The sequence below is a fragment of the Chinchilla lanigera genome, unplaced genomic scaffold (assembly GCF_000276665.1).
Source record: "Chinchilla lanigera isolate Chin_1 unplaced genomic scaffold, ChiLan1.0 scaffold00050, whole genome shotgun sequence".
Lineage (NCBI taxonomy): Eukaryota > Metazoa > Chordata > Mammalia > Rodentia > Chinchillidae > Chinchilla > Chinchilla lanigera.
The window spans coordinates 15,401,162-15,413,289 of record NW_004955451.1 but is presented as its reverse complement, the minus strand read 5'-3'; the positions used below and the strand labels follow the sequence as shown (position 1 = coordinate 15,413,289).

Here is a 12,128-nt window from a genome sequence, read left to right as displayed (position 1 = left end):
TGCCCAGCACCTGCCCACACACCGTCTGGCAACTGGAGCCCACCTGCTGCGACAACACACCCCCACCCTGCCACGTTCCCCAGCCCTGTGTGCCCACCTGCTTCCTGCTGAACTCCTGCCAGCCGACGCCAGGCCTGGAGACCATCAACCTCACCACCTTCACCCAGCGCTGCTGCGACCCCTGCCTCCCAAGCAACTGCTGATCCTGCTGGCTTTGTGCAGGGCCCATCTTGGGAAGAGCCAACCCAGAAGCTTCAGCATTCACCTGCCACGGTGTCTGCAGCTGGTTTCCTCTGCTTTAGAGGCTGGAACGCGGGTGGCAGAATCACTGACATCACCCTCCACCCACACCCAAAATGAAACGAGAGACTTGCAGTGACCACGTAGCCAAACCCCAGTTTGACGAGGTGGATGTCCAGGGACTTCCCAAAGTTGTGTGATTCCTTCATCTTAGAGTGTTTCTTTCTTTGGGTGCTTGGGCATTCTGTTTCCGGTGGGTGGAATCTTTCTCTAAGTTGAGGAACTTCCTCATGAACATCCTAATAAATTGTATGTCTCCAGCATAGCACAAATGTCTGTAATTGCTTTTGTGTGTTTCTGTGGATTCATTAAACGTGTCTCTTAACTACCAATGTTAGCATTTTAACAAAAACTGGGAATATGAGTATATCCGAAAATGGTGACAGTACAGAAATATTTCTTGCTTTTGTGGTTCTTGCTGTTTTAAGAAAACTAAATGACCTGGCCTATGAGATGATCCAGTCTACCAGAGTACTTGGAAATACATTTCCCACTACTTGTCCTCCCAAAATATGAGTTAAGATAGGTTGGAAAATACTGAACATGACCTGGACACCAAATATAATCAATCAAATCAACTAATCCAGGTGGCCTGATTACCAGTGGAAAAAGTGATCATCTACTCATATCTATTAAATACCTATTATGCAGCCTGTGTTTAGTTGTTCCTGTACAAAATAACTAGCAAGTAACTGGCTAGCAGGTGAGGCAGATACAACCACAGTAACCCTTTGTTCCTTCCTACAGTTTATCGTTATTTACTGAGACCGAGCTGCCCTACTACAATAAAAAGGACAAGAAGTGTTCTATCAGACGCATTAGTAAAGGCACCAAAAAGTTGAGAACATTTAAGATTGTTGCCAAGAAGCTGAAGAAGTTAAAGACAAATTGTCGAAGATGTAATCAAAGACAAACTGATGTCAAGCTGTGGTGGAAGGAAATGGAGAAAAGGTATCAGAGCACCTAGAGGGTGGGGTTATGACACCAGCTGGGGTGGAAGCAGGGGAGAAGGAAAGAATTCTGGAGTTCTTTAGATGTGTCAAGTCGGAGACGCCAGTGGCATACTGCAACGTGGTCTGGACAGTTGATCTGGAGAGGAAAGAGTCAGACATGGACAGGTATAGACGTCTGTGGAAGAGGTCTCCAGTCCTTGCACAGCGCTAGGTTGTGTGTGTGCAGATGAAATTCCGCAAGCATAGCACAGTGGCTGCTGGGGAACTAGAAAGTAGCAGACACACCAGAGGGTATTTGCTCCTGGTAAATGTGACGTTCCAGCCCCGCAGAGTGGGAAAGGCTCTCCAAGCACCTTAGGGTATTCAACCGATGTCCCAGAAGGGACGAGCCAGAGAATAAGGATCGTAACCTGGAGTACAGAGCACGCTAAATGACACTCACTCTAACCAAGCCTGAAACCAAGCCCAAGAGGATCAGAAGCATCTGCCAGTGATTTCACTTCCTGTTAGAACAAACACTCAAAACTCCAGAAGGTAATCAAGAGCTCCAGGACATATCTCCAAGATGAACAGCATATAAAAAAATTCAGACGTGAAGAAACAAGAGAATGCCACCCAGCACCAAGAGGAAATGAGGAGAAAAACATCAAGCGGAAAAACAGGCAATAAAAATACTTCCAGGGATTCATAGATGTCAAAACGATTCTTAAAAACAGTTTCAGAGATTTAAAGGACAAGATGTATAGATGTAAAAGAAAAAAGGACAAAACTATGCAATATAACAAGCCTTGGTGAATTCCTACCATCTTGTTTAATGAAGCTCTGTTTTGTTGCCAATTTTTTTTATTACTTGTTATTGTGTCAATCTTGCATTCTTGCATCTGGCGATCTGAGCAACTTCACTGAAGACAACAACATGTACTATGACAGCCACTGTTAGCTCCTAGCATCTTGTTTTGAAATCCTGTGTCATTTTTGTTTTTGTATTGTTTTATTTTTGTCTTCATTGTTGTTATTTTGTTCTCTTTAAAATAAAAACAAAGATAAGGGATCTCATCACAAAAGGGTAATTAAATTTAATTTAATAAATTAAATTTGAGTTACTTAAGTTAAATGAGAAAAATAAATGAAAATTCTAGAAGCAAAGTGTACAATATGCAAAATAAAGAATTCAAAGGTGAGGAGCTGCGGATTTAGCTCAGCGGCAAAAGCACCTGCCTGGCAAGCGCAAGGTCGTGAGTTCGGTTCCTGATACCGGAGAAAAACCAAAAAAAAAAAGAATTCAAAGGTGAGAAGAGTAGAAAATTGGGCACTGTCAATTAGGAACAAGATCCGTGAATCAAAACGACCCAAATTAAAGCCTAAAGAGACAAAAAAAAAAAAAAAAAAAAAAAAATTGAGGAAAACAATGACCGGAACCTGAGTAGGCTCAATCCACAGACTTTTGCTGAAGATGTCACTCCAACCAGCGAGGACATAATCTTTTCAATAAGTTGTGCTGGATCAGTTGAATGGAAGTTGATGCCATTCTACTTTGATTCTAGACATCATCCACAAAAATTAAAGCGTCCCAAAAGCCTAAATGTAAAAGTTAAAATGATAAAGCTCACAGAGGAGCTAAGAAAGCAAGCCATAAACTGAACAGTCATCATGTGACATGCAAATATCTCTTAGAGGAGACACAAAGCACCCTGTGAGAAACTACAAACAGAAACGTTAAAGGCTTCGTCCACCAAAAGCATGACTAAGAAAATAAAAAGGCAAACAACTCACAGGGGAAAAAAATGTTCAAAATACGTATACCTGACAAAGGACTTGTACGCAAAGTATAAAATTACAGGCAGAAGGCCTGGGGATTTAGCTCAGTGGCACAGCGCTTGCCTGGCAAGCGCGACGTCATGAGTTCGATTCCCGGTACCGGAAAAAAATCAAAAACAAAAAACAAAGTTCTCAGCTAAAATTACAGGCAGAAGACTGAATAGTTGATTTATAAAGAACAAACCCAAAAGGCCCATGAAGACTTGGAAAGGACTGCACATAACTAGTTATTAGGGAAATGTAAATTTATAGCAGACTGGGCAAAAAGCCTGGTAGTTTCTCTGGGCGGGGGATTTAGCTCAGCTGCACAGCGCCTACCTGGCAAGCACAAGGTCGTGAGTTAGATTCCCAGTACAGGAAAAAAAAAGCCTGGTAGTTTCTTGTGAAATATATGCCTAGTCAATGACTCATCATTGGAAATTCCATGCTTCCTAAAATATATGCTTATTCAGTACTCAACAATTCTATGCCTGGGTATTAAACCAAGAGAAATTACATATATATATATATGCAGGAATGTCACAGAAGTTTTGCTCATAACAGCCTCAAATAAGAAATAATCCAAATGTCCATACAACTCGAGTGTTCAATGGAATAGTCCTCAGCAACATCGATGAATTAACATGGTCCTGAGTGGAGGAAATCAAACACAAAAACATGCCCGTCGTGTGATTTTATTCCTAAAATTCAAAAATCGAGAATGCCAGTCTGTGGCAGTAGGAGTCGGTACGCTATTTCTCTTTGGAAGCTGAGTACTAACTAGGAAGAGGAGCAAGAGAACATTCTAGAATTACGGAGAGTTGGGGGATCTTGATGTGGTGATGATTATGGAACTGCACTTCAACTTATGTAAATATTATCCCCATGAAAAAGATGTTAGAGAAAGAAAAGGATATTCATTTGATAATTGTAGAGTCAGTCATTGGGGACCAAGATGGATCCACAAGATTTTATGTTGCCAGTGAGTCTTACTATTTAAGTGAAATACATCTGTATTGTTGATTAATTGGCAGGCGTATACAGTAGAAAACACAGCTACTGTTTTCCTCAAAGGGGCTGCACAACTAGCTAAAGAAAATATAGCTGATAAGCACTAACAGTATTGGCACAAAATGTAGATATTTTGGTCAGTAGGGCAGTGCTCTGTCTTCCACAAATTTTTCATCTCCTTTAGTGTTAATATGTTTTGTAAATAATTGTGTATCAAAAGAGAAGTCCCTATCAGCCTCAGTGGATGTTTTTTTAGCACACATTTTGAAGGACCTGTTGTACATGTACCCCATGTGCAGAGGATAAGACAAATAAGATACATGTCTTAAATAAGATAGGTGCAAAAATAAGACCAATAAAATATATCAATGTACATAAAAATACATCGAGTTCAAAGGCAATGTGACAGCTGCTACAGAACTAGGTCCCTGTGAAGGGTCTCTGAGAAGAGCCCTGTGTCCGCCTAAGGCAGCTGAGAGACATTTGTGTTGTTTGTCCTCCAAGTCGTCGTCCCCAGGCAGGGAGTGACAGAGGGAATTGCACCCAGCAAGTTTGAAGAGTGGCTGGAGCTTGGGTCTGTGAGACAGAAATCAGAACAGGAGCCTTCAAAGGAAAATCAGCCCCACTTTGAAGAACGTCCTGTTTGTCGAGGTAAAAAGTCTGGGATTCATCTTTGGAGGGTGACCAGAAAGAGACTTATATTTTAGAAGTCCTGAGATAAGAGGCTACTCCACAGGGGAACAGCCCTGCCATTTACCACGATCGCTCATGGCGTCATCTATTTTCCTCTGTGCCTAGTGCTCCCTTCTGCGGAGGACGGTGCGCTGTAGACATGAATCCTCCCATCTTCCGTGATCTGAGAATGATCAATCAGCACTCATCCCTCCTGATCAATCAAGACCAAAATACAGAGTCCTATCCTGTGTGTACACGTCCTAACCAGCAGTCGATGTGTCGATGTTCCCCACTTAGAAATCAGTTCAAGAAAATAGAAACTGTTTCTCGTTTTTATCCCTGGATACTTTAAAGTGATAATACATTACATAGTAACACATTTTAATTAACTGGAGTCTATAATGGGAAAACCAAGATACAGATTCTCTTCAAATATATTTTTCTTTTGACTCATTAGGTTTATTGTGAAGATTGTAATTCCTTTCAGAGGTTTGTAATTTTCAAATGTGGTTTTGAATCCCAAACTCTTTCTCTTTGCGTAAAAGCATCAACACAGACAGCCAGGCCTCTGAGAACTTTTAGCACAAGTATGGAAATGTAAGGAGAGTCACTAAATCCAAACCCAGCTCTGCCAGTGAGTAATCACTTCCAAGAGACTCAATTAATCTACCTATACGTGGTCTTCTGGTTCCACGCACAGCCACCTAGGAAGTAGGGCTCAGAGTGAGGGAAAATTTTAAGTTTATTTTGGACCATGGAATTTTTAACTTGGTCAAATTAATGGGGATATTGCTTGTGACACTCTACAGACAACTTCCTCTGTATACTTTTGAAAATGAGATACATACCACAGTTAAAGCCAAACCAAGTCTAAGTCGTTGTATTTCATAGTGGAAGTAAAATTCAAGAAAGAGTAAAAGTTCCATGCCAAGTCCCTACCCATCTGATACTGTACCAGCAAGCCTATCCGATCACATTGCTGGTTTGGAACCCACATTACAGAAGTTCATTTCCCAAGTTCCAGTACTTTTAATCATCATAAAATGGAGAACTTTGTAAGCAAATAAAACTCCATGTCTCAGAAGATAAGACTTCTATGCTTCCTTGCTGCTACTGAGAAGCATAATCAAGGAGAGTTTCCCAAGGAACCAGAGGATTATAACTCAAAATTTACATTTAACTCTTATTAGCAATTGCAGATTTAAAAAAAGAAATTACAGGTGAGGGCTAGGGTATAACTCTGTGGTAGAGTGCGCTTTGCATACACAATGCCCCAGGTTTGATCCCTGGCATGGGATGAAAGGAGAGGCAGAGGAAGGGAAATACAGGTTAAAAAAAAAATAGTATAACTCATCTAAAAATAAGATGTAAGAAATGTGAGCACAAGTCTCATAAAATCAAAGACCTCCATTCCAGGGCTTGATAACTGACTTATATTTTGGTCATAGCGCAAACTTATCAGGTTATAACACATTAGTTATGTAAAATGACTTTTCACTGTGTATACAGGGAGACATGGTTCATATACACACACACACACACACACACACATACACAGACACACACACGCACACAAGCACTTTAACCCAGAGCACACCTTGTGCCTCTACCATGTACACACCTGCTTTAAGAATACAACAAGCCTTGCAAGGCTGCTAATCAGAATGACCATTTTAATGGGGGTGACACAAACAAATTAATGTTATTTAATGAGTTGTCATATTGTTTTTAAAAGTGCACACAAATAATCAATCCACAGAATCAAAATCTGTGGGTTGCTATTTTCCTTATTTGGAATGGGTTGCATCTTTAATTACTGATTGACCAAATTTTGTCTTTTGTTCCTTATTTCACCCAAAGGACACTGCTCCCTGTGATGTTTTTCCAAAATAAGCATTTTATCCCACCAGCCCATGGACATGGCACAAGTCCTGATTTAGTAACCTAAGCTTATCCTTTTATGAGGCATAAAACTCTTCCTCAGTAAATAAACAGCACTAATGAAATGTTTGCATGAAAACAGCACCCACAGTGGGAAAGAAAACATCAGGCACCCTCTGTAAATACCCATTTGGGCGCCATATAAAAGTGTCAGAAGGGAAGGAGGCATTTGGAGCGAAGGCCATTGGAGTTTTGCAGCCTGCCTGGCCTCCCTGTAAGACGATGACTTCTAGTGGCTCCCCGGTGCGTGGTTCTTCTGAGTCCTGTGCCAGAGACATAGGCTGTGACACTGCTTCAACCCGTCCCCCGGAAGCCACTTGTCTCCCCAGTGCTGGCCCTGTGTCTGGGTGTCAGGCACGGAGCTTTCTCCCTAGGACTTACCTGTCCCCGGGGTGCCTTGCACCATGCTACCTGGCTGCCGGCTGTGACAGCCCCTGCCTGGTAGAGAACGGCGCTTGGTGTGAAGATGGAGCGTTCAACAGCCACGAGAAGCAGACAATGCAGTTCCTGAACGACAGACTAGCCAGCTACCTGGAGAAGGTGCGCTACCTGGAGGAGACCAACGAGCAGCTGGAGAGCAAGATCCAAGGGCAGTGCGAGCCGGACGCGCTGTTCGTGTGCCCCGATTATCAATGTTACTTTGACAGCATCGAAGAGCTCCAGCAAAAGGTTCGCGCCCCTCTGCTCCACCTTCCTGTCTCTGGCCTGGTTTATGAGCTCCTACCAGAGGCTGTTTGATAGAAATAAGCCTAAGCAGAGACACATGCTGAGAGCTGATGTGCCCCAGAGGAGCCCAGGGCTGCCGCTAATTATCAAGTGACTAGAAATAGTCACTCTGCGTAGACTTTACCTCGATCATCTATAGGGTGGGAAAACTCTAGTGTATCTAAAACTGCTTCTGTATACAATGCTGTATCATCCCAGCTGTACACGAGACTGCATGTTTATCTTCTTCTTTACACAGATGTTGAATGTCGCCTTTTAAACTTCACCTACTCTTCCTTTCCTTCTTTTATTGATACATTTCTATTATCGTGGATGGAGAAAACTGTAACAGTGTTCAAATGCCTGGGAGTGTTGCAGAACGTCTCAGATTGTGTGGAAAGCAAACCTCTTTATTCCTATTCTTTGCCTCTAAACTGGCATGGCTCTTTTCCTCCTGAAGGGATGGGTTCATAAGAAAAGCAGGCTGAAAGCAGCTTCATCCTTTCTTACAAATACTTTCCACAAGGTAACGAGTGGCATCCTTGTTGACGGAGGAGACAGGTGGGCTTCTTTCTAAGGAGCATCTGCTTATGGAATGACTTGCTTCTCAGATCTTATGCACAAAGGCGGAGAACTCCAGGCTTGCCGTGCAACTCGACAACTGCAAACTGGCCGCCGATGACTTCAGGTCAAAGTAGGTGGGAGTGTAATTCAAAAATAACTCGTGGACCTCCCTCACACTCTTGTTCCCGCTCTCCCCCACCCCCGATATTCTCTATCATTTCTAAGCTGAGCGTGCTTTAAAAGCTTGAACCTCATGTTGTTTGGGGTGCTTGTAGAGGAATTACGGCCTCTCTGGAGCCGGCACGCCCCCGCAAAGCTCTGCACCGTGTCTAGCCATGTAAGTGCTGCATACATCTCTCTTGCTGCGAAAGGTACGAGAGTGAGCTGTCCCTGCGGCAGCTGGTGGAAAATGACATCAGTGGCCTGCGAGGGATCCTGGGGGAGCTGAACCTGTGCAGGTCCAACCTGGAGGCCCACGCAGAGTCGCTGAAGGACGATCTCCTTTGCCTCAAGAAAAGTCACCAAGAGGTGAGGAAAGCAGAGGGGCTAAGGATGCCAAGGGGGACAACGCCAGCTGATAGAGTTCACAAACAGTGTGTGTAAACTGAATGTGGGTAGGTGTTGCTTACGCTGGACCAAAGCTCCTTGAGGTGCTCTTACCCGCCACCGGCTCGCTCCAGTGTGTGGCTGAGTACAGACGTGACGTCCGTCACATGGCACGGTCTGCGGCACGACCCCGGCCAGTGCCACGGGAAGGAGCCCCACGCTCCTCTTGCTGTTAATGCCACTCCTAGGTCTAACCCATAAGCTACAGAAATTGATCTAATCAACACAGACAGTGAAGTCCATCCTGGAAAAGGGAGAAAAAGGATCAAGCAGTATTTGAATCTATGTTTTTAAATATTCCACACGTGTAAATGTTTCTGAATTATAAAATATTAAGTGTGTGCTTCTTCCCTGTTGATGAAGGCTGAATGGTGTAACAAAGTATATTTTCTCTTCCAACATTTGTTATTGACACTTTGCTACCTGCCAGGACTTCTGTAAGGTCTGGGTATGCATATTAAGTCTCCTGCATCTCACAGTAACCCCCAGAGGAGGCATAATTATCACACCCATTTTGCAGATGAAGATACTCAGGCACCTACAAGTGTTCAAAAGAGATTCAGGCCAAGCAATGTAAATCAAAAGCCCCATACTTGGGCAGGGATATAGCTCAGCAGCACAAGTACCTGCCTGGCAAGTGCAAGGTCGTGAGTTCAATTCCCAAGTGCCAAAAAAAGCCGCATCCTTTTCCCTACTCTGCCCAATACTGAAATGGCACTCCACTGGTTATCAAACTGACATATCTGTCCCCTGGCTCTGCGGCCTGCTATTCTCCATCTCCACCTCCAGGAGGTCAGCGTGCTTCATGAGCAGCTTGGAGACCGACTCAACGTGGAGCTGGACACGGCCCCCACGGTGGACCTCAACGGGGCGCTGGAGGAGATGCGGTGCCAGTACGAAACGGTGCTGGCCGACAACCGCAGGGATGCGGAAGAGTGGTTCGCTGCCCAGGTCAGCCCCCAGCACGCCAGGGGGGCTCTTGGGCTCGGGCCTCTTGGGGTTCTCTAACGCGCCTGGGTTGCAGGCGGAAGAGCTGAGCCAGCAGCAGCTGTCCAGCGCGGAGGAGCTGACAGGCTGCCAGACGGAGATCCTGGAGCTGAAGCGCACGGCCAACGCGCTGGAAATCGAGCTGCAGGCGCAGCAGCACCTGGTATGTGCAGCACGGAGTGGTCAGTCTGCCCTGGGTAAGCCAGACCCTGAGCAGCCACGCCCTCTGCCAGAACCCCAGGCCGAGCTGTATTTCCCACTTGCAAGGACAACATTCTGACCTTTTCCTCTGAGCTGCTGTTCACCCAGCCGGAGGCAAGAGTGACAAGTCCAGAGCCTGCATGGTCCCACGGGGCCCCACCTTCCCTCCGGGGCCTGAGCATGAGCCTGCTGCACCCTCCAGACACAGGAAAAGGGGGCGGGCAGAGTGACGGCGGGATCTCTGAGCTGAAGGCACTTTGGTGTGACAGTGGGTTTAATTCTCTTAAGAATTAAACAGGACAATTTTCCAGGTTCCGCTTCATATCTAAAGCAAAGAATAGTTTTCAAGCTTTTTATCCTGCAAGGATGGGAAAGTGTCCCGGGACCCATGCCTCCACCAGCCCTGCACCCCACCCCGCCCCACCCAAGCCCCAAGTACACCAGGCAGCCGGGATCATGCACGCCCTTCCTAGCCAGGCACCAGTGCGTGCCCGAGGAGGCCCCAGGACACCTAGATGGCCAACAGCTGAGCATTCCTCGTGTGAGAGCCACAACACAGCCCACGCCTCACAACAGCCTCCTGAGGAAGCTGCCACATGCACCCTGCTGCAGACTAGGACCGCTGAGGCTCAGGCTGAGGGTTTGAGGAGACCCTGCAGTTCCGAGATGTGAAGCAGAAGCGGCCTCCAAGTGGGTCAACCTCAGAGCCCTTCTCTTTCCAGCCACCCCTTACTGCCCCTTCCTGGCGGAGCCCAGCCTCCAGTTTTCCTCCCAAACGCTGTCCATCCTTTGTAAATCACAGAAAGAAGTCATAGGCAGCGGTGGTCATAGAGGGGGAAGTGACAGCTGGCATTCTGACAGCACTTAAGATTTTTCCAAGCAAAGTTCTAAGCCCACTATCCATACTAATTCTTTAGTCTTCACAGGCTTCTAATAAACTGGGTCCTTGGCTTTCCTCATTTACATGGAATAAAACTGAGGCCAGAGAAGCTGAGTGAGGGCCCAAGAGGCAGACCCCAGGCTCCTCCTGACGATGCCTTCCGCCCACAGACGGACTCTCTGGAATGCACTGTGGTGGAAACTGAGGCCCAGTACAGCAGCCAGCTGGCACAGATGCAGCGCCTGATCGACAACGTGGAGACGCAGCTGGCCGAGATCCGCTGCGACCTGGAGCGGCAGAACCAGGAGTACGAGGTGCTGCTGGACACCAAGGCCCGGCTGGAGTGCGAGATCAACACGTACCGGGGCCTCCTGGACAGTGAGGACAGCAGGTGAGTTCCTCGGGAAACTCCCGGAGTCCCAGAGAGACTGACGTAGGAGGCCCCCAAGGTCTGGCCAGGGTCACACCTCCTTAATGGGTCGAGGGTTCTTTAAAAAAAAAGAGGGGGAGGAGAAAGAAGAGCGGCAGAGACTAAGCACGTGACAGTGAATGTGCCTAAGATGACTAAGGTGACATCTGCAAAATGAATCAAATATAGAAAATGCTATTCAAAGGCCACTGCTGCTGTAAAGTACCTCTGTGAGTCCAGAGATGAAATAAGCTTACGAGCAATGCTATTCTGCAGAGTTCTCTACAGGACATAATTTGTAGGGTAAACCGTAAGTTTTCTGAGATGACAACTTGCCATGCTCGCCTCCTCAAACTTAGTGTGAAATTGACCCCCCGCCCCCAGGCTCACCAGTAACCCATGTCCTGTGGTATCCACGTCTAGCAACGCTTGTGAGTCCAGCTCGGCCTACGTCCTTTGCACTGTGGAAAACTGCTGTGCGTGAAAGCTGAACGCCCCACCCGGTGGGTGGAAGAACCGAAGCCAGCAGCCTCGGAAGAGACAGAGCTGCAGCCAGGGACAGCCAAACCCGAAACACAAGTCCTGAGCCTCTCATACCCCAAAATCCTCCTCCTGCAACCCTGGCATATTTATCCTTTCCTCCCCTTTGAGCTCACTGTGGGAGTCTGGGAGCCCTGGAAGGTTTCTTGCTAAAATGTGCTTCATTCCTTTAGCATGGTGAACCCAGCCTTGTGGCTCACTGTCATTACAGTAACAGCCCTTTGCTGTCAGGAGAATGGTCTAAACCCATGAACGCACATTAAATTTGCATGAACCCAGGCTGCAAATGTTTTCTAAGCGCTCAAATACAAATCAATTAATGCGGGCAAAATGTTGAGTATTGTAGCAGACAGCTGCATACACATTTCTCAGAGGAAATTTAGGAATAAAGCGTACTAAATTATATTCTTTTTCATTGTAAAAGTTTTTGGTTGTCTTTTTTTAATGGCATGTTAAGGGAGGGAAAACCCATAATTCCATCCTCTAAACACCCATTGCGAATATTTTGGGAAACTTCTAGTTTCCATTCTTACCATCGGCTTTCCACGTAGACATCGTC

The 12,128-nt window shown here is 45.9% G+C and overlaps 1 protein-coding gene across 1 annotated transcript; it reads left to right on the top strand.

Annotated features, from left to right (window-relative positions):
- The first annotated feature begins 6,899 nt into the window (after positions 1 to 6,899).
- Positions 6,900 to 11,684, top strand: Krt40 (keratin 40, type I). The gene is made up of 7 exons (XM_005394618.1): positions 6,900 to 7,346; positions 7,994 to 8,076; positions 8,318 to 8,474; positions 9,342 to 9,503; positions 9,577 to 9,702; positions 10,791 to 11,011; positions 11,414 to 11,684. Exons 1-7 carry the CDS (start codon positions 6,900 to 6,902, stop codon positions 11,511 to 11,513), a joined length of 1,296 nt encoding a protein of 431 aa, XP_005394675.1. The 3' UTR covers positions 11,514 to 11,684.
- The last annotated feature ends 444 nt before the right edge of the window (positions 11,685 to 12,128 follow it).